We start from the raw sequence: 20,930 nt of genomic DNA, 5'->3' as shown, positions 1-20,930 counted from the left end.
CTGGGGCAGGGGAGTGGGGCTTGGTCCATCAGAACCTGTGCCTGGCAAGCAGGCCTCCTTGGTAGATTTACTGGGAAGTTTTACGTAAATGGAGCCTGCACCTGGGTGCTCCTTGGGGAACCCTGGGGTGGGGCAGTGGTCGGCAAACTGCGGCTCGCGAGCCACATGAGGCTCTGGCCCCTGGAGTGTGGCTCTTCCACAAAATGCCACGTGCGGGCGCGCACGTACAGTGCGATGGAAGCTTCGTGGCCCGTGCGCAGAAGTCGGTTTTCAACTCTCAAAAGAAATTTCAGTCGTCGTCCTGTTGATATTTGGCTCCGTTGACGAATGAGTTTGCCGACCACCGGGGTGGGGAGTACCTGCACTACGCTCTCCGTTTCTCTTCCGGCCACTGGGCTGCTGCTGGGACTGCCCACCTGCCCGCAGCCTCTCTGTGCCGCCCCTCCTAGGCACCCTGGGGCCGCTCCATCCCCACCCCAGGCCGGGGATCGCTGGCCCAGGCTGCCCTCTGCAGGGCTATTCTTCCCCAGCCCTCCTCCCTTCCGTTTCTGCGGCTGGAGCTGGGGCTGGGCAGGAGGGCCTGGCAGGCCTGGGGGCTACTGCCCGCCCCTTCCCCTCAGCGGCCCGCCCCGGGGCCTGAGCCAACTGAAACCGCGGGAGGAGGAAGCACCGAATCAGGAACTGGCCAGTTGGCTGGGCCTAAGTCAGCCCTCTGCGCCCCCTGGAGCAGCTGCCCAGCCGTGAGTGAGGGGTAACTCCTAGCCAAGGCCCAGGAGGCAGGCAGAGGGGGTGGCCCAGGAGCAGGGGCTGGGGCTCAGCAGGCAGACAAGAGACTCAGGACCGGGTGGAACAGGAGTGGCTGCAGGGGCAGGGCCCAGGCTGTGGCTACCTGGGGCACCTGCTGGGGAGAGCTTGGCCCTGCCAAGGGCCCGGGGTGCATGCGCCCCTGTAACGGGTGCTGGGTGGGAGGGCCCGGGGAGGAGGTCCCTCCTGGTGGCTCTGTTCCAGGACTGCGGAGCGGACCCCTGGCCCCCGGCCTAGGCCTGACACACGGGAAGCAGTGAGAGTCAGTCCCAAGCCAGGTGGCGTTGGTGCCTGTGACTGCCCGTCAGCAGGACAGGCCCCCACCTTCCTCCCGCCTGCCTGCAACTTCTCTTGGCCCTCAGCCCCCAGGCCGCCCTGCCCTGCGCCTCCGTCTCCAGCAGCTGCCTCCCCGCAGACAGCCTCTGCTTCTCTGTCCCCAGAACAGCACCATGGGCTTCTCTTCGGAGCTGTGCAGCCCGCAGGGCCACGGGGCCGTGCAGCAGATGCAGGAGGCCGAGCTGCGGCTGCTGGAGGGCATGAGGAAGTGGATGGCCCAGCGCGTCAAGAGTGACCGGGAATACGCGGGGCTGCTGCACCACATGTCCCTGCAGGACAGCGGGGCCCAGAGCCGGGCTGGCTCTGACAGCCCCATCAGCCAGGTGGGCTTCGGGGGGGCCGCGGGCCTCCTCGCCCCCTTCCCGCCCTCGCCCGAGGAATTCCTGTGGGTCCCGGGGGTTATCGGGTGGCCCTTCCTTCCCCGAATGCCCCTGGGGAGGGTTAGAGAGGGGGCGGTCCCAGGCTCCGCAGCCACTGTCCCCTCCCCGTGATCCCTCCCGCCCCGTAGTCCTGGGCAGAGATCACCAGCCAGACGGAGGGCCTGAGCCGGTTGCTGAGGCAGCACGCGGAAGACCTGAACTCCGGGCCCCTGAGCAAGCTGAGCCTGCTTATCGGCGTGCGCCAGCAGCTGCGCAAGACCTACAGCGAGCAGTGGCAGCAGCTGCAGCAGGAGCTCACCAAGGTGGGTGGGTGTCCTGGGCGTCACCGGGGCCTTCCTGCCTGTACTCTGAGCTGAAAGGGCTGGCTTTGCACAAGAGCCCCTGGATTCACAGGGAAGTGCAAGTCCTGACCGCAGGCCTGCCCCCCGCCGCTTCCTTTCCCGCCTGGTTTGCTGCCTCTTGGGCTGCCCTCCAGCAGGGCCTTCCTGTGCATTTTCTGTCACTGTGTGTGTCTGGGCAGAGTGCTGGGAGCACAAGGACGCGGGGTCCCGCCATGGCCGGGGGCGCGCAGGACACCAGCTGGCTCTGGGGCTGAGAGAATGAGGGCTAGTCTGTCTGTCCTTGTCCTGGGTGGACTCCCAGGCCCGAGAGACACCACAAGGTGAGCACAGAGGTCAAAGACGGGCTGTGAAGTCAGCCTGCCTGCATTCGAATCCGCCCCAGCTCCTCCGTCTGTTCATCTCCCAGCGCCTGGAGCTGTTTATCTGGGTGTCTCAGCCTTGTAATGGAGTGATTTTCAACAGGTCTGCTGCGGCCCACTAGTGCGCCACAAGAATTTTTTTAAAATATATTTTTATCAATTTCAGAGAGGAAGGGAGAGGGAGAGAGAGAGAGAAAGAAACACCAATGATGAGAGAGAATCATGGCTCAGCTGCCTCCTGTACGCCCCCTACTGGGGATCAAGCCTGCAACCCAGGCATGTGCCCTTGACCAGAATCGAACCCGGGACCCTTCTGTCCACAGGCCAACGCTCTCTCCACTGAGCCACACCAGCTAGGGTGCCACAGGAATTTTTTTTTTAATATATTTTATTGATTTTTTACAGAGAGGAAGGAAGAGTGATAGATAGTCAGAAACATCGATGAGAGAGAAACATCGACCAGCTGCCTCCTGCACACCTCCCACTGGGGATGTGCCCGCAACCAAGGTACATGCCCTTGACCGGAATCGAACCTGGGACCTTTCAGTCCGCAGGCTGACGCTCTATCCACTGAGCCAAACCGGTTTTGGCAACCACAGGAATTTTTAAAACTTGCAATACCTGACTGTTTAGTCAGGGGCACTGACCTCTTTTCCCTTAGATTGTCAAGTGAAAAAAATGACAGCAGCCAACACAACAACAGCTATCCAGCGTGAATGCCCTGTCTTGAACCACACATATATGTCATATAATGGAGTGCGTCTTGCTGGTCATGTCACATAATAAGGTTGTGTCTGACTGGTTAATTCTTGGTACCAGAAATCCTTATATACAAGTATAGACACCTGATTTTTAAAAAAATATATTTTAATCTTTTTTACAGAGAGGAATAGTTAGAAACATCGATGAGAGATCAGCTGCTTCCTGCACACCCCCTACTGGGGATGTGCCCACAACTAAGGTACATGCTCTTGACCGGAATTGAACCTGGGACCTTTCAGTCCGCAGGCCGACGCTCTATCCACTGAGCCAGACCGGTTAGGGCCACCTGATTTTCTTAAAAGTCACTTTGGAGCAAAGGGGTAGGTAATTACTTTTTTAAATCCTCACCTGAGGATAATTTTCCATTCATTCTTAGAGAGAGTAGAAGAGAGAAGGAAAGACAGAGAGAAATATCAATGTGATTGAAATACATCGATTGGTTGCCTCTGGCGCATGCCCCAACCAGGGCCAGGGAGGAGCCCATAACGGAGGTCCATGCCCTTGACTGAAATCGAACCTGGGACCTTTCAGTCCGCAGGCCGACACTCTATCCACTGAGCCAAACCAGCTAGGGCAGTAATTACTATTTTTATTATTAGTAGTAGTATTTTGTAAGTCAATCAAAATTACCCCTCTTTCTTTTGTCAGACCGGCAAAAATATATTCTTCGGTGTGCCACAGAATTCTGGTGATTAGTTTATCTGTGCCATCAGATGAAAAGGTTGAAATTGCTGTTCTAGTTCAATGTACAGGTCCGGTCCCTGTACCACCCCCTTCTACCAGCGCAAAAGCCAGCCTTGCTATGGACCCACAGCGGCCCCTGGTGGCCAGTGTCAACCCACTCTTCTCTCTCCCCAAAAGCTTATCTAAACCAGGGTTAGCCAGCCTGGGCTGGTTTGGCTCAATGGATAGAGCATCAGCCTGCAGACTGAAGGGTGCTGGGTTCAATTCCAGTCAAGGACACATACCCAGGTTGTGGACCCAATTCCCAGGGGGGAGGGCATGCAGGAGGCAGCCAGTCAATGATTCTCTCTCATCATTGATGTTTCTATCTCTCCCTCTCCCTTCCTCTCTGAAATCAATAAAAATGTATTTTAAAATAATAATAAAATAGCCGAAACCGGTTTGGCTCAGTGGATAGAGCGTCGGCCTGCGGACTGAAGGGTCCCGGGTTCGATTCCGGTCAGGGGCATGTACCTTGGTTGCGGGCACATCCCCAGTGGGAGGTGTGCAGGAGGCAGCTGATCGATGTTTCTCTCTCATCGATGTTTCTAGCTCTCTATCCCTCTCCCTTCCTTCCTCTCTATAAAATATCAATAAAATATATTAAAAAATAATAATAATAATAAAATAAAGATAAAAACAGGATGACCTGTGGTTATAGGTAGTTTTCCTGGCACACAGCCACACCCACTCATTTATTCTCATTACCTATGGCTACTATCGAGTGACAAAGGCAGAGATGAGTAATTGCAACAGACTATGTGGCAAATATGCCTAAAATGTTCACTGGCCCTGGTTGGTTTGGCTCAATGGATAGAGCATCAGCCTGCAGACTGAAGGGTCCCGGGTTCGATTCCAGTCAAGGGCTCATGCCCCGGGTCGCAGACTTGATCCCCAGTAGGGGGCGTGCAGGAGATAGCTGATGGAGGATTCTCTCTCATCATTGATGTTTCTATCTCTCTCCCTCTCCCTTCCTCTCTGAAATCAATAAAAATATATTAAAAATAATAAAATGTTCACCAGCTGGCCCTCGAACGAAAAGGCTCAGTTACACATGGGGAAACTGAGGCTCGGAGAGGCTGGAACTGGCCCGACAGCATCCCAGTATCTCAGCACAGGAATTGGGATGAGAACTCTGGTCTCGACGATCTATTTTTCCTGCCACCTTGCAGGACTCAATGCAAAATGAAAATGTGGGGCCCTGTCCAAGAATTATTATTTTTTCCCCAAGAAAGTCATTTTATTCTCAGAAATATAATAAAACTATTTAAGCTATGCTATTTTGTTATGGCAGCCTGAGCTAAGTCATTCACCCTGCCAGACTCCTTCATTTATGGTGATTTTTTTCTTTTTTTAGCATTTTATTTTTTTTAATTTAATAAATCTTTATTGTTCAGATTATTACAATTGTTCCTCTTTTTCCCCCCCATAGCTCCCCTCCACCCGGTTCCCACCCCACCCTCTGCGCTTACCTCCCCCACACTGTCCTCATCCATAGGTGTACGATTTTTGTCCAGTCTCTTCCTGCACCTCCCACACCCCTTTCCCCCCGAGAATTGTCAGTCCACTCCCTTTCTATGCCCCTGATTCTATTATATTCACCAGTTTATTCTGTTCATCAGATTTTTTATTCACTTGATTTTTAGATTCACTTGTTGATAGACATGTATTTGTTGTTCATAATTTTTATCTTTACCTTTTTCTTCTTCCTCCTCTTCTTAAAAGAATACCTTTCAGCATTTCATATAATACTGGTTTAGTGGTGATGAACTCCTTTAGCTTTTTCTTATCTGTGAAGCTCTTTATCTGCCCTTCAATTCTGAATGATAGCTTTGCTGGGTAGAGTAATCTTGGTTGTAGGTTCTTGCTATTCATCACTTTGAATATTTCTTGCCACTCCCTTCTGGCCTGCATAGTTTCTGTTGAGAAATCAGCTGACAATCGTATGGGTGCTCCCTTGTAAGTAATTAACTGTTTTTCTCTTGCTGCTTTTAAGATTCTCTCTTTGTCTTTTGCTCTTGGCATTTTAATTATGATGTGTCTTGGTGTGGTCCTCTTTGGATTCCTTTTGTTTGGGGTTCTCTGTGCTTCCTGGACTTGTAAGTCTATTTCTTTCACCAGGTGGGGGAAGTTTTTGGTCATTATTTCTTCCAATAGGTTTTCAATATCTTGCTCTCTCTCTTCTTCTGGCACCCCCATAATTCGGATGTTGGTACTCTTGAGGTTGTCCCAGAGGCTCCTTACACTATCTTCAACTTTTTGGATTCTTTTTTCTTTTTGCTTTTCTGGCTGAGTGTTTTTTTGCTTCTTTGTATTTCAACTCTTTGACTTGATTCTTGCGGTCCTCTAGTCTGCTGTTAGGTCTCTGTACAATATTTTTTATTTCAGTCAGTGTATGTTTAATTTCTATTGGTCCTTTTTCATATCCTCAAGGGTCTCACTATATTTATCAGCCTTTTCTAGGAAATTCTTGAAAAACCTTATAACCGTGGTTTTGAACTCTATATCCAGTAATTTGCTTTCCACCATTTCTTTAATTTGTGATCTGTTTCTTTGTCTCCATATTTTCGTTGCTTCCCTGAGTTGGTAGAGTAGCTTTGTGTGCTAGGTGTCCTATAGGGCCCAGTGGCTCAGCCTCCCCAGTTACCTGAGGTGGACACGCTTGGTGCACCCCTTTGTGGACTGTGTGCTCAGCCTTGTTGTAGTTAAGTCTTGATTGTTGTTGGTATCACTGGGAGGAATTGACCTGCAGGCCAATTGGCTGTGAGGATCAGCTGTGTCTATGCTGGGAGAACTTCTATGCTGGAGACACCCTTATGAGACAAGACTTGCAAAATTGCAAAAGCCTCTGTGCTCAGCTTGGATGGGGTGGAGTCTCAGGGTGGAGCAGACAGCCTTGGCTTCCTGTCAGCTCTGCCCTATGAGGTCCCTGGGTCTCAGTGTCCCTCGGTAATAGCTGCAAGCACCTCTGAGAGAAAGCCGCCCTCGAGTTTTGCCTGCTGCCAGTCAGTCCAGTTTCTCCCTGAATGAGTCGGGGTTCCCAGAAACTTGTCCGGAACTGGAGTTCAGTGCAGTCGGGAGCTTCAGTCTTCCTCCTGCTTTAGAAAGCCAGCCGCGCACTCAGCCTCCCGTGCATTCAGCAGTCAGTCCTCTCTGTGCGCACACCTCCGGACCTCTGCCTTCTGCAGCTCCTGAGTCTCAGTGTGCTTTCTCTTTTCCTGACAGTCCAGATTCCCCCCGAATGAGTCTGGTTTCCCAGCGTCTTGCCCAGGACTAGAGTTCAGTGCAGTCTGGAGCTTCCTTTTCCCTCCCGCTTTAGAAAGCCAGCCACGCTCTCAGCCGCCCGTGCACATAGCCGCCCGTCCTCTCCGCGTGCGCGTCTCCGTACCTCAGCCTTTTGCTGCTCCTCTGAGTCTCAATGTGCTTTCCTCTTTCCTTCTAGTTGTAGAATTTCCACTCAGCCAGCTTTCCTGTGGTTCTGGATGGTGTCCGTTTTGTCTTTTAGTTGTAGTTTTGATATTGTTGTGTGAGGCAGCAGTTTAGGTGTTTACCTATGCCGCCATCTTGGTTTTCTCTTTTTTTAGCATTTTTATAAGAATTTCTTTTTTTAAAAATCTTTATTGTGGAAAGTATTACATATGTCCCCCTTTACCCCCCATTGACCCCTTCCAGCTCGCCCCTGCCCCAGGCCCTCATCACCCTATTTTCTGTGTCCATGGGTTATGCGTATATGCTTTCCAGGTCTTGTCAAAGAATTATTGATCGTTTCAGGATGGCATCAGCAGAGAACATTTCTCAGTGTGGAGCTCTATGTGCCTGCAGCTGGGCCTGCTGCCACCAGATACCCCTCTGGGCCGAGGAGGGGCAGTTGTAACCTATCTGGTCCTCTCTCTGCCCCCCCCACCCCTGGGCTGTCCTCAGCCCAGCTCCTCTGCCGTAGCCTCAGCCACAGAGGTCAGGCCCCAGAGGTCCGCCGGCACTTCCTGGGCGGTGGCCTTGGATTTGCTGCCCTGGGGAGCTGCTGGCCACACTGCCTCTTCTCTCTCCCCAGACCCACAGCCAGGACATTGAGAAGCTGAAGAACCAGTACCGAACCCTGGCGCGGGACAGTGCCCAGGCCCGGCGCAAATACCAGGAGGCCAGCAAAGGTGTGTGGCTTCCCTCGGACCGTCCACAGGTGCCCGGGGAGCGGGGGGGGGGGGGGGGGGCTGCCCTGGCCCCTGTGCTGTCACCCACACCCCCTTCCCTTAACCTGGCAGACAAGGACCGCGACAAGGCCAAGGACAAGTACGTGCGCAGCCTGTGGAAGCTCTTCGCTCATCACAACCGCTACGTGCTTGGCGTGCGGGCTGCGCAGCTGCACCACCAGCACCACCACCAGCTCATGCTGCCCGGCCTGCTCCAGTCGCTGCAGGACCTGCACCAGGAGATGGCATGCATCCTGTGAGCCCGGGCCCGCCCCATCCCGTCACAGCCCCCTCACCCTGCCCCCGTGCCCAGAGGCAGGGTCCAGAGAAGTCAGTCCTGTGTCAGTGATGGTCGTAGAATCACGTGGGACAGGCCTTGGGCTGAGGATTGGAGCCATTCAATTTATACCTGAATTACATTATCCCAGGGCCCCTTATGACAGGTTTGTTATATTTATGGAGATCATTCTAGGGCTCTGGGATACAGCAGCGAAAAATACCTATCCTCTAAGATCATTCACGTCAGGGTAGAGAGAAAAGGAAGTCAGTAAGCAAAATAAAAAGCATATGAGAAGCGACCAGTGTTCTGAAGAAAACAGAAATGAAAGGGGCGTGGGGAGACAGCCTTAAACAGAGTGGGTCTGAAAAAGCCGCGGAGGCGCAGGAGTGAGCCAGGGGCTGCTGGAGAAAGGCCACCCAGGAAGAGGGAGCAGCAGGTGCAAAGGCCCTGAGGTGGGCGATGGCCGGAAATGAGGGGAAAGCAAGGAGGCCGGGGTGACCTGTACAGAGTCAGGGGAGGGCTGAGTCAGACGCGGGGCTGCAGCTGTCCAGGCTTGGGGACTGCTGGGTTGTAGAGGGTCCAGCGGCCACTGTAAGGACTGTGGCTGTGTTGAGACTAGACCTTGGGGGGGCGGGGGCAAAGCCAAGGGCGGGGAGGACCAGACAGGAGGCGTCTGCAATAATCCAGACCACAGCCCGTGGCTGTCGGGCCCCCGGGGGACAGAAGTGGCCAGGCCTGGGTGTATGAGGAAAGTGGTGCAAGTGGGATTACCTTATGGACTGGAAGTGGGGTGTGAGAGAGAGTTCAGATGCCTCGGGGGATTTGGCCCCGAGCACCGGGAAGACACAGGCGCCGTTAGAGAAGGCTAGGGGAGAAACAGGTTCCAGGTTCAGGAGACAAGAAAAGGAATTTCCTTTTTCAACAAGTGGAATTGGGTGTCCAACGGGGCGTCTGAGTACGTAGATGGGCCCTTGAGACTGGGGCTCTGGGGAGGTGCTGGGACTGGAGACATCAAGGTGGGGGTCACAGCACATCGATGGCTGATGCAGGCGTGATTGTAGCTCACTTTTTTTAAAATGTATTTTTATTGATGTCAGAGAGGAAGGGAGAGGGAGAGAGAGATAGAAACATCAATGATGAGAGAGAATCATGGATCGGCTGCCTCCTGCACGCCCCCTACTGGGGAGTGAATCTGTAACCTGGGCAGGTGCCCTTGATTGGAATCGAACCCGGGACCCTTCAGTCCGCAGGCCAATGCTCTATCCACTGAGCAACACCGGCTAGGACTGTAGCTCACTTTTTTAAAAAAATATATATTTTATTGATTTTTTTACAGAGAGGAAGGGAGAGAGAGAGTTAGAAACATCCATCAGCTGCCTCCTGCACACCTCCTACTGGGGATGTGCCCGCAACTAAGGTACATGCCCTTGACCGGAATCGAACCTGGGACCTTTCAGTCCGCAGGCCGACGCTCTATCCACTGAGCCACACCGGCTAGGACTGTAGCTCACTTTTAACCGGCACGTTCATCTTGTGTACTGCAGACCGTGCACAGTCTCACTGGGCCCCCATTCCCTCTCCCAGCACCCCCGTTACACATAAACAGGGAGCGAAGGTCAGGAGATGGTCAGCAGTTTGCCTTGTGGACTGGTCATTTGGCTGGTAAATGAGGAGGTGGGGGCTCAACCCCACCACTGACTCCCAGCCCAGAGTCGAGCCCCCAGCTTCCCAGCCTTGCCCAGGCCCGAGGCCCGGCTGACCCGGGTCCCGTCGGGGGGGTAGGAAGGAGATCCTGCAGGAATACCTGGAGATTAGCAGCCTGGTGCAGGAAGAGGTGGTGGCCATTCACCAGGAGATGGCTGCAGCCGCTGCCCGCATCCAGCCCGAGGCCGAGTACCACGGCTTCCTGCGGCAGTATGGGTAAGCCCCTCCTCGGCCCTGCCCGGCACCGCACCGCAGCTGCTGGCCTGTTCCCTGATGGGGCCCTGTCCCCCCGCAGGTCCCTCCCTGATGTCCCACCCTGCGTCACCTTTGACGAGTCGCTGCTGGAGGAGGGCGAAGCCCTGGAGCCGGGGGAGCTGCAGTTGAATGAGCTGACGGTGGAGAGCGTGCAGCACTCGTGGGTGCAGGCACGGGGCGGGCACTGTGCACACACAGCGGGCGGCTTGCCTGGCCCTGCAGCGTGCGTCGGAGGGGCGGCTCCAACCCTGCCCTTCCTTCTGGCACAGGCTGACGTCAGTGACCGAGGAGCTGGCTGTGGCCACCCGGACGGTGCTCAGCCGGCAGGAGGCGGTCACTCAGCTGCAGCGTGAGCTCCGGCACGAGGAGCAGGCCATCCACCCGCGGCAGCGGTGAGTGATCCCACCTACGGCAGCTCCCACCCACCCTCCCTGCCGGCCGCTGCTGCAGGCTGAGCCTCTCCCCCCGCTGCCGCTGCCGGCCGCTGCTGCAGGCTGAGCCTCTCCCCCCGCTGCCGCTGCCGGCCGCTGCTGCAGGCTGAGCCTCTCCCCGCTGCCGCTGCCGGCCGCTGCTGCAGGCTGAGCCTCTCCCCCCGCTGCCGCTGCCGGCCGCTGCTGCAGGCTGAGCCTCTCCCCCCACTGCCGCTGCCGCTGCCGGCTGCTGCTGCAGGCTGAGCCTCTCCCCCCCCGACCCCCCCGCTGCCGCTGCCGGCCGCCGCTGCAGGCTGAGCCTCTCCCCCCGCTGCCGCTGCCGGCCGCCGCTGCAGGCTGAGCCTCTCCCCCCACTGCCGCTGCCGGCCGCTGCTGCAGGCTGAGCCTCTCCCCCCCGCTGCCGCTGCCGGCCGCTGCTGCAGGCTGAGCCTCTCTCCCCTGCCACCTGCCTGCCTGCAGGGTTTACCTGCTGAGCAAGAGGCAGGTGCTGCAGGAGGAGCTGCAGGGGCTGCAGGTGGCGCTGTGCAGCCAGGCCAAGCTGCAGGCCCAGCAGGAGCTGCTGCAGGCCAAGCTGGAGCGGCTGGGCCCTGGCGAGCCGCCGCCCGTGCCCCTGCTGCAGGATGACCGCCACTCCACGTCGTCCTCGGTGAGCGCCCCCCCACCCACCCGCGGGGCCACCCTGCCGGCCTGCCCAGGCCGAGCTCCTCATTTTCGCCCTCCCCCTCCCCAAGCCTGGCCACCCGCTGACGTCTGTCCCTGGCCTCAGGAGCCGGAGCGGGAAGGGGGAAGGACGCCCACCCTGGAGATCCTTAAGAGCCACATCTCAGGAATCTTTCGCCCCAAGTTCTCGGTGAGTGAGGCCTGGCCGGCCCACGCCTCTGCCTGCCCCTTCTCCACGGGGTGGGCCAGCCCGGATCTCAGGGATGCCCCCTGAGCCCCTCCCACATGGGTTGCCCAAGTAGAGAGAAGGATCTGCCCAGGCTACTTTTATTGGGTGTCCGGGCGTAGGTGTCCCCAGATCCTGCCAACCCTCTCCCCTTCCTTCTGCCACCACAGTGCTGGAGGGACCTGCAGCCTTGCTTACCTCACAGCTCTTCCTGCTCTGGGAGGGGGGGGCTGTGGCCTGGTGTGAAAGGAAAAAGCGTGGTATGGGGCCAGCCAGCCCGGCTTCCCATGGCAGCTCTGCCTGGAGCGAGCCGAGCCGGCGCCATCCTCAGCAGCCTGCTCTGGGGCATGTGAGACAGACACCCTGCTGACCCCCAGCTGGCCTCGTGGTCACCCCCTCGCTCCTCCCCTGCCCCTCCCCAGCTCCCCCCACCGCTGCAGCTCGTCCCCGAGGTACAGAAGCCCCTGCACGAGCAGCTGTGGTACCACGGGGCCATCCCGCGGGCAGAGGTGACGGAGCTGCTGACACAGTCCGGGGACTTCCTGGTGCGGGAGAGCCAGGGCAAGCAGGACTATGTGCTGTCCGTGCTGTGGGAGGGCCAGCCCCGGCACTTCATCATCCAGTCTGCCGACGTGAGTGCCAGGGGGTGGCCTCGCCAGGGTGGGAGGGGTGCCTCCCCGGCAGAGCGGCCCAGGCCACAGAGACCCCCCCAGTTCCTGCCGCCAAACAGGCTTAAGCCTTCAGTGCGGGTTCTCCCCGAAGGAGGGGAGCAGGCATATGGGGCGCCATGAGGTTATGCCAGCCTTGGGCAAACTACGGCCCGCGGGCCGGATCCGGCTGTTCTATCCGGTTCTCTTGCTCTCCCCTCCGCTCCTTTACTTTGAATTTATATTAGTTCACACAAACACTCCATCCATGCTTTTGTTCCGGCCCTCCGGTCCAGTTTAAGAACCCATTGTGGCCCTCGAGTCAAAAAGTTTGCCCACCCCTGGGTTATGCCTTTCTTTTTTCCTCCCTCCCTGCCCTCCTTCCTTCCTTTTTTTTTTTTTTTTTTAACATGTTTTTATTGATTTCAGCGAGGAAGGGAGAGGGAGAGAGAGATAGAAACATCAATGATGAGAGAGAATCATGGATCAGCTGCCTCCTGCATACCCCACACTGGGGAATGAGCCCACAACCCGGGCATGTGCCCTGACCGGGAATCGAACCATGACCTCCTGGTTCATAGGTCGACGCTCAGCCACTGAGCCACACCAGCCGGGCAGGTTATGCCTTCCTGCAGTGTCTCTGCTTCTCTTCCTGGGCAGACCCTGCTGCTCCCCCCTCCCCCCCCCCGCCCCAGGGCTCAGGTCCCCTCAGCAGTGGAGGCTGCTGACCCCAGGACCCCTGCCCCACAGAACCTGTACCGACTGGAAGGCGATGGCTTCCCCAGCATCCCCTTGCTCATCGACCACCTGCTGCGCTCCCAGCAGCCCCTCACCAAGAAGAGCGGCGTTGTCCTGAGCAGGGCTGTGCCCAAGGTAAGCCTGCGCCCCGGCCGCCCACCCTGCCCACAGCAGGCCTTGGGGAGCAGGGTTCAGGCCCAACGAATCGGGGCAAGGAGGGCCTTTCCAGGTCCCCAGTCTCTGGTCTCCATACGGGGCAGCCACCTGCTGGATTTGGAAGGTCAAGGCCACTCCCATTCACAGGCTGGCGCTCTCCCAGTCAGAGCCCCTCCCTGGTCCCCGAAATTATCCGAGTGGGATCCTGATAGGGTCCAACCCCCATGTTACAGACTAACCAACCGAGGCACCAAGAAATGACAGATGGAGCCTTGCTGGGAGATGTTCAGTCCTCGCAGGGCCCCGTACCCTTCCCTTCCCTAGCTTCTGACCACCCCCCCCTTCCCCAGGACAAGTGGGCGCTGAACCACGAGGACCTGGTGTTGGGCGAGCAGATTGGGCGGGTGAGTTGAGTGCCCTGCGGCCTCCTGGATGCCTGCGTTGTCCCCCTTTCTTTCAGCCCCTGCCCCCCCCCCCCCCGAGTCACACCGAGGCCCCCCTCCCAGAGCTCTTCTGCCTCCATGCCTCTCTGATCCCCAGCTTGTACCCTGCTCCCCTCCCAGCCACCACCATGCACCATTCTGCAGGAAACGAGGAAAGTCCCTGCTGCTGGCACCCCCCCTATTCCAGGCCCTACCCCCCCACACACCTCACAGGCCCTGCCACCCCACTCCACAGGGCTCTGCCTCCCCACCCCACCTCACAGACTCTGCCTCCCCACACACCTCACAGGCCCTGCCACCCCACCCCACAGGGCTCTGCCTCCCCACCCCACCTCACAGGCCCTACCCCCCCACACCTCACAGGCCCTGCCTCCCCCCCCACCTCACAGGCCCTGCCTCCCCACCCCACAGGGCTCTGCCTCCCCACCCACAGGGCTCTGCCTCCCCACCCCACAGGGCTCTGCCTCCCCACCCCACAGGGCCCCTTCATTCCCACCCCACCCCGCCTCCCCAGGGAGCTCTGGTGTGCAAGAGGAGATGCACCGTGCTCCTGGGAGCTATAAAATACGTGCTTAGCGCCGAAACCGGTGTGGCTCAGTGGATAGAGCATCGGCCTGCGGACTAAAGGGTCCCAGGTTCGATCCCGGTCAAGGGCATGTACCTTGGTTGCGGGCACATCCCCAGTGGGAGGTGTGCAGGAGGCAGCTGATCGATGTTTCTCTCTCATCGATGTTTCTAGCTCTCTATCCCTCTCCCTTCCTCTCTGTGAAATATCAATAAAATATATTTTAAAAAAAAAAGAAAGTGAATAACTGCCATTGCCTTTAAAAAAATAAATAAATAAATAAAGTACGTGCTTAGGAAAGAAGGCAGTTTCCTAAAGATCACAAGGCTTTTCCAACCCAAGGGAAAGTGGCTTTTGCTATTTTTGTTGTGTTTTTAAAATATATATATTTTTATTGATTTCAGAGAGGAAGGGAGAGGGAGAGAGAGAGAAACATTGATGATGAGAGAGAATCATGGATCGGCTGCCTCCTGCACACCCCCCATTGGGGATTGAGCCCGCCACCCGGGCATGAGCCCTGACAGGGAATCAAACCATGACCTCCTGGTTCCTAGGTTGACGCCCAACCACTGAGCCACACCGGCCGGGCGGAAAGTGGCTTTTGCATTGTCCATGTCACTTCTCTTTAGTGAACACGTCAGAGGTGACATTCTCTGCCTGTCCCATGTGTACTCCCTCGGTCCCCCAACCAGGGCTAAATAGAGAGCCAGGATGGGGCGCTGAGCAAAGGGCGGGTGGGGATCCGAAGGGCTGTCCCCGGAGACAAGGGGACTGTGGTCCAGAGAGGATGGGTAGGAACCCAGCCCCGCTGCAGGGGAACTTTGGCGAAGTGTTCAGCGGGCGCCTGCGAGTGGACAACACCCTGGTGGCGGTGAAATCCTGTCGAGAGACGCTGCCGCCTGACCTCAAGGCCAAGTTTCTGCAGGAAGCCAGGTAGGTGATGAAACGGTGGTCACCGCAGTGGCCCATGCAAGGGTTCCTCTGGGCACGGTGACATGGAGAGCCTGACTTCCGTGGTGCCATGTCATCCTCACAGACCCCCCACCAGGGCAGAGGGGTTGAGGCTCAGTGACCGCCCCCCCCGAGGTCACGTGTCCAGGCCTCCTGACCTCATAGGCCACGCTCGCTCTTCTGCTGCCCTTTCCCGTCCTCCCTCGGGCTCCCTGGGGTTCCTGGGGTCCCTGGGTTCCCTGGGGTTCCTGGGGTCCCTGGGGTTCCTGGGGTTCCCTGGGGTTCCTGGGGTCCCTGGGGCTCCCTGGGGTTCCCTGGGGTCCCTGGGGTTCCTGGGGTTCCTGGGGTCCCTGGGGTTCCCTGGGGTTCCTGGGGCTCCCTGGGGTTCCTGGGGTCCCTGGGGTCCCTGGGGTTCCTGGGGTCCCTGTGGTTCCCTGGGGTTCCTGGGGTTCCCTGGGATTCCTCGGGCTCCCTGGGGTCCCTGGGGTCCCTGTGGTTCCCTGGGGTTCCTGGGGTCCCTGGGGTTCCTGGGGGTCCCTGGGGTCGCTGGGGCTTGGGTAGGATGTAGAAGCCCCCACGGGGGGAGCTGAAGCAGCACTGCCCGCCAGGATCCTGAAGCAGTACAGCCACCCCAACATCGTGCGTCTCATTGGCGTCTGTACCCAGAAACAGCCCATCTACATCGTCATGGAGCTGGTGCAGGGTGAGCCCAGGGCCAGCTCCAGGGGTGGGGACCTCAGCCCCCTGGGCCGCCCCCCCCCCCCCCCCGCAGGAGGCTCAGCGAGGCTTCCCCCATCCACCCCCAGGGGGCGACTTCTTGACCTTCCTTCGGACTGAGGGAGCCCGGCTTCGGATGAAGACTCTGCTGCAGATGGTGGGGGATGCCGCCGCGGGCATGGAGTACCTGGAGAGCAAGGGCTGCATCCACCGGTGAGCGGGGAGCGCCCCACGCAGCCCTGACTCCCCTGTCGCCCCTCCCTGTAGCTCCCCAAGTTCAGGCTGTGCTGTCACCCAACACCCCTCATTCACCAGCAGGTCCAGCTCCAGTGCTGGGGTTCGCCTCTCCCGTGGACCATGAGTCCCAGGGCAGAGAGCAGTCTTTTTTCTTTTTAATTTCAGAGAGGAAGGTAAGGGACAGAGAGAGAGAAATATCAATGATGAGAGAGAATCATCGATCGCTGCCTCCTGCACGCCCCCCACTGGGCAGCGAGCCTGCAACCCGGGCCTGTGCCCTTGACTGGAACGGAACCTGGGACCCTTCAGTCTGCAGGCCGACGCTCTATCCACTGAGCCACACCAGCCAGGGCAGAGAGCAGCCTTTGTTCATGGGTGTGTCCGGGGGGCCCAGGTCAGGCAGGTGACAGGGGCTGCATCGGAGTGAGCCCCTTTCCTGCTTCACCCAGGGACCTGGCTGCTCGGAACTGCCTGGTCACGGAGAAGAACGTCCTGAAGATCAGTGACTTCGGGATGTCCCGGGAGGAAGAGGACGGGATCTACGCCGCCTCGGGGGGCCTCAGGCAAGTCCCCGTGAAGTGGACAGCACCTGAGGCTCTTAACTACGGTAAGCTAACGGCACTCAGGCCGCAAGTGCCAGCCCGGACGCACCGCCCTGTGACCGATGGACGTGGGCGGCCCTCTCACGCCCCCCGCCCCCTTGCAGGCCGCTATTCCTCCGAGAGCGACGTGTGGAGCTTTGGCATCTTGCTCTGGGAGACCTTCAGCCTGGGGGCCTCTCCCTACCCCAACCTCAGCAATCAGCAGACTCGCGAGTTCATCGAAAAGGGTAAGGCGGCCCGCAGCGTGACAGCAGCCTCACAGCCAAGTTTTTGGTGTTTTTGGTGTTTTGTTTTTTTTTAAGATTTTTGTATTGATTTTTAGAGAGAGAGGAAGGGAGAGGGAGAGAGATAGAAACATCAATGATGAGCCCTAACCGGTTTGGCTCAGTGGATAGAGCATCGGCCTGCGGACTCAAGGGTCCCAGGTTCGATTCCGGTCAAGGGCATGTACCTTGGTTGCGGGCACATCCCCGGTAGGAGGTGTGCAAGAGGCAGCTGATCGATGTTTCTCTCCCATCGATGTTTCTAACTCTCTATCCCTCTCCCTTCCTCTCTGTAAAAAATCAATAAAATAAAAAAAATAAAAAAAAAAGAAACATCCATGATGAGAGGGAATCATGGATCAGCTGCCTCCTGCACGCCCCCTACTGGAGATGGAGCCCGCAACCCGGCATGTGCCCTGACCGGGAATCGAACGGTGACCTCCTGGTTCAGAGGTCAATGCTCAACCCCTGAGCCACGCCGGCCGGGCCCAAGCTTTTGTCCCTGTGCTGCAGGGGGACTCTTCCGGGTCCCCTCACCTCCCGTTCATCTCACTGGGGCAGACTAAGGTCAGTCAGTCCTGTAGCTGCCACTGAGCAGGCACAGCAGGTGAGGCGGGAATGAATGTGTCCCTTTTACAGAAGGAAAAACTGAGGCTTGCAGAGGTCACACAACTAGCGCACGGTGGGGTTGCGATTAGGACCTCGGTGTCCTTGGGGCTGTTGGTGAGAAAGAGAGGCCCCTTAAGAACAGTGCGGTTTACTCAGTTCCCATGGCTCACGGGTGCCCCGGGGCTGCGAGGGGCCCTCAGACTCCCTCCTCACGCCCGTCCCTGCTCGTCCTCAGGGGGCCGCCTGCCCTGCCCGGAGCTGTGCCCCGACGCCGTGTTCAGACTCATGGAGCAGTGCTGGGCCTACGAGCCCGGGGAGCGGCCCAGCTTCGGCACCATCTACCAGGAGCTGCAGAGCATCCGAAAGCGGCATCGGTGAGGCCGGCCCGCTGCTCCGGCGGTGGCCTCTGCCTGCGATACTGTGCCTCCTCCCCAGCTCCGGCTCACAGCCTGGGCGCCCCTTCACAGGTCGGACTCCAGCCCCCGGCATCTGTGCCGCCGGCGGGGATGCGGCCCCGGGTCGGCTGTGCGTCTGCGCTCCTGCCAGGGCCTCCTCTTCCAAGCAGAAATAATAAACCTCTTGTGCCCGTCTGGTGCTCTTGGCATGTGCGCTCCCCTGGAGGGCAGGTCTTAGGAGGAGCAGAGGAAGGAGGACGGGCAGTGTTCACGGGGCAGAACCCGCGTGGTTCGAGGGGCCTGTGCGGATGTCAGTGTGATGTCCGAGTCTGGAATGAGGCCTGAACGTCATGAGCTTATCGATGTGAGAGAGCCGCTGACACTACGGATGTGTGCATCAATCACGTGAGATTCGGGAGAGAGGAGCGGGTCGGGGACAGTTAGAGCTTCCCTCGGAGACCGCCGTGGCCGCAGGGAAAGAAATTGCTTCTCAGGGAGTTTCTCTCTCACACAAGCTGTGCGGAGCAGAGCTTTCCCCTCCTCCCTGTAGCCCCCCTGAGATCTACAAAATGATCTGAAACTGTACCAGCAGCACCAGTGAAGGCCCAGCAGAGGAGAAGTAGGGACACACTGAAAAGCGTGAACAGGGAAGATGTAAAGAAGAACTAAGCCGAACTTGAAGGCCAAAGGGCCATCCCCCAAGAAAGTTTAGGAAACAGTTGACATCTCTTTTCAAAGACATGAAAGGCCTAGAAGTTCTTTAAACGAGAGGAAACAAGTTGGAGTATGACTAAAGGGAAGTGTTAAGAAGTGAAATCATAGCTTCATTGGAAGCGGTAGAAAGCGGAACGGAAGAACTTCTGCTTCTGGGTAGGATGTGGTCGGTCTCTGCAGGCCACCACTCTCATTGCAACGAGGAGGAGGAAACAAGATGACAGTCACCGTTTTTTAAAGCGAATGGAGAGTGTTAGGAGAAATGAGAACCAGAGGAACTAAAATGTCAAGGAGGAAAGGGCCCCGCCTAGGGGAAGGCTTCCTGGGTGGTTACTTACGTCCCTGAGACGTCCGATGATCCAAATTGTCCCAGAGAGACTGTACCGGGGAAAGGAGAAGTGAACCGTTTCTGTGCTATGGATTGGGCCCAAGAGGAGCCTAAAATACAAAGCCAGTTTTCCCCAAAGGAACATGGGCTGAGCTCTGGAGCCATTCGGGCCATTGGAAAGGGGCTGGGCTGGGAAGACAAGTCCCACAGCCTTGCAGGATCTAGAGGGGGGAACCTGAAACCAATAACCCCCCCTTAAGAGACTGGCCAGATCTCGAACCTGTGGATTGGGTGGCTAAAGAGCTAAGCCTAGAATCTCTGGAGAGCAGATTTTGAAAGCTGAGAGAGACGGGAACTGGCCAGGCTTTCAACCCCAAATCCAAGAGGGCCACTCCTAAGGGACAGGGACAATCCAGGGGGGGACTGAGATTTCCAGAGCTATCACTCTGCCCCAGCGTAGCTCAGTACTTGACTACTGACTACAACAGGAACGAGAAAAATATCTCGAGGTGACTAGCTCCTCTGGGTTGGGAGGTATGGGTGGGGAAGAAGAAAGGAATAACATAGGCTGAAGTCCCTAACCTTCTTCTTTTAAAAAATATTTTTAATTCATTTCAGAGAGGAAAGGAGAGGGAGAGATTGAAACATCAATGATGAGAGTGAATCATTGATCAGCTGCCTTCTGCACGCCCCCTATTGGGGATCGAGCCCACAACCCGGCCTTTTGCCCTTGACCAGAATCGAACCTGGGACTCTTAAGTCTGCAAGTCGATGCTCTATCCACTGAGCCAAACCGCCTAGGGCTCCCTACCCTTCTTTTACACCCAATATGCAACCCACAAACAAAAATTATGAAATGTGCACAAAAAAAGATAAAATAAAAAAAAATGGGGCCAACACCTAAGAGAAAACATAAACAACAGAAGCAAGACCACAGATGATCTAGATATTGGAGGTGGCAGATAAAGATTTTAAAAAACTATGGTTAATGGGGGGGGTGGAGGTGGACAAAATAGGTGGAAATATGGAGACTTTTAACAGGGTTGTAATTTACTTAGAAAGAATCCAAGGAGCCGATAGAACTGAAAAATGCCATCCCCCAAATTACAAACTCATTGGATGGGTTTCATAAAAATTCATAGAACTAAAGGATAAAGTATCTAAATAAAAGGTATCTAAATTGAAGTGGAGAGAGAGAGAGAAACAATAATTGAGGGAGGGAGGGAGCAGCCTAAGGCACAGATGGGACTTCATTATATGAGTGATTGGAGTTCCAGAAGGAGAGAGAGAAGTCAGAACCAGACTAAACTGACAATGACTCCAACAGGAATAAGAAAGACCACTGATACAGCAACACCGGTGAATCGCAAAGACGTTGAGTAAAGAAGTTAGACATGTTCGAATCTCACTTCTGAAACAAACAAACAAACAAAAAAGTCAGACATGACGGAGTGCATACTTTCAATCCCATTTCATGAAGTTCAAAAACAGGCCAAAACTAAGCAATGGAGAAGTCAAAATAGTGGTTATCCACTGCTGTCCTTGCAGCCCTGCAGGTCTCCACGTGGCCTTGCGGGCAAGGCTTGAGCAGTCTGCCTGGAGGCTTGAGTCTCAGAGAATGTGCTGCAATTACTGGCGGAGCGTGGGGACAAGCAGCCATATTCAACAGTAGCCATATTCAACAGTTCGTAAGGGACAGGAGAAACTGGCCCACTCCTTTAGGGGAGCTGCAGTATGCAGAGTAGTTTCGGTCATATCAGTCCTTATTTTTGCCCAGGTAACCCCACTGCTGCGAATCTGTCCTAAGGTAATAATTCAAAAAGGAGACAAATGTGGAATTAATGGAGCTATTCATTGCAGTATGATTTATTCTGCTTCAAAATTACAAAACTCTGCCCGGCCGGTGTGGCTCAGTGGTTGGGCATTGATCTATGAACCAGAAGGTCACGGTTAGATTCCAGGTCAGGGCTGGATGCCTAGTGGGGGGCGTGCAGGAGGCAACCGATCCATGATTTTCTCTCATCACTGATGTTTCTACTCTCCCTCTTCCTTTTTCTCTGAAATCAATTAAAAAATAATAATTAAAAAAAAAACTCAAAACACCAAAATGACAAAGC

At 56.4% G+C, this 20,930-nt stretch overlaps 1 protein-coding gene across 1 annotated transcript; it reads left to right on the top strand.

Moving 5' to 3' along the window:
- The first annotated feature begins 550 nt into the window (after positions 1-550).
- On the top strand, positions 551-17,967 carry FES (FES proto-oncogene, tyrosine kinase). The gene is made up of 19 exons (XM_080651684.1): positions 551-740; positions 1,245-1,463; positions 1,649-1,822; positions 7,757-7,853; positions 7,965-8,148; positions 9,955-10,092; positions 10,172-10,291; positions 10,401-10,523; positions 11,022-11,208; positions 11,329-11,412; positions 11,871-12,080; positions 12,846-12,968; positions 13,340-13,393; positions 14,812-14,930; positions 15,557-15,651; positions 15,755-15,878; positions 16,352-16,509; positions 16,609-16,731; positions 17,612-17,967. The coding sequence occupies exons 2-19, from the start codon at positions 1,254-1,256 to the stop codon at positions 17,752-17,754; spliced, it is 2,466 nt and encodes an 821-aa protein (XP_080507810.1). The 5' UTR covers positions 551-740; positions 1,245-1,253; the 3' UTR covers positions 17,755-17,967.
- Positions 17,968-20,930: the final 2,963 nt, after the last annotated feature.

The sequence above is a fragment of the Plecotus auritus genome, assembly GCF_963455305.1.
Source record: "Plecotus auritus genome assembly, chromosome: 15".
NCBI classification, from domain to species: domain Eukaryota; kingdom Metazoa; phylum Chordata; class Mammalia; order Chiroptera; family Vespertilionidae; genus Plecotus; species Plecotus auritus.
Note: the sequence above shows the minus strand (reverse complement) of the source record. Positions and strands in the feature narration are given on the sequence as shown.

Bases quoted from the DNA above. Each gene is read 5' to 3' on its own strand.
- FES (XM_080651684.1), top strand. From the start codon at position 1,254: ATGGGCTTCTCTTCGGAGCTGTGCAGCCCGCAGGGCCACGGGGCCGTG. The intron at 11,413-11,870 runs GTGAGTGAGGCC...GCCCCTCCCCAG, and splicing joins TCTTTCGCCCCAAGTTCTCG to CTCCCCCCACCGCTGCAGCT. The intron at 12,969-13,339 runs GTAAGCCTGCGC...CCCCTTCCCCAG, and splicing joins TGAGCAGGGCTGTGCCCAAG to GACAAGTGGGCGCTGAACCA.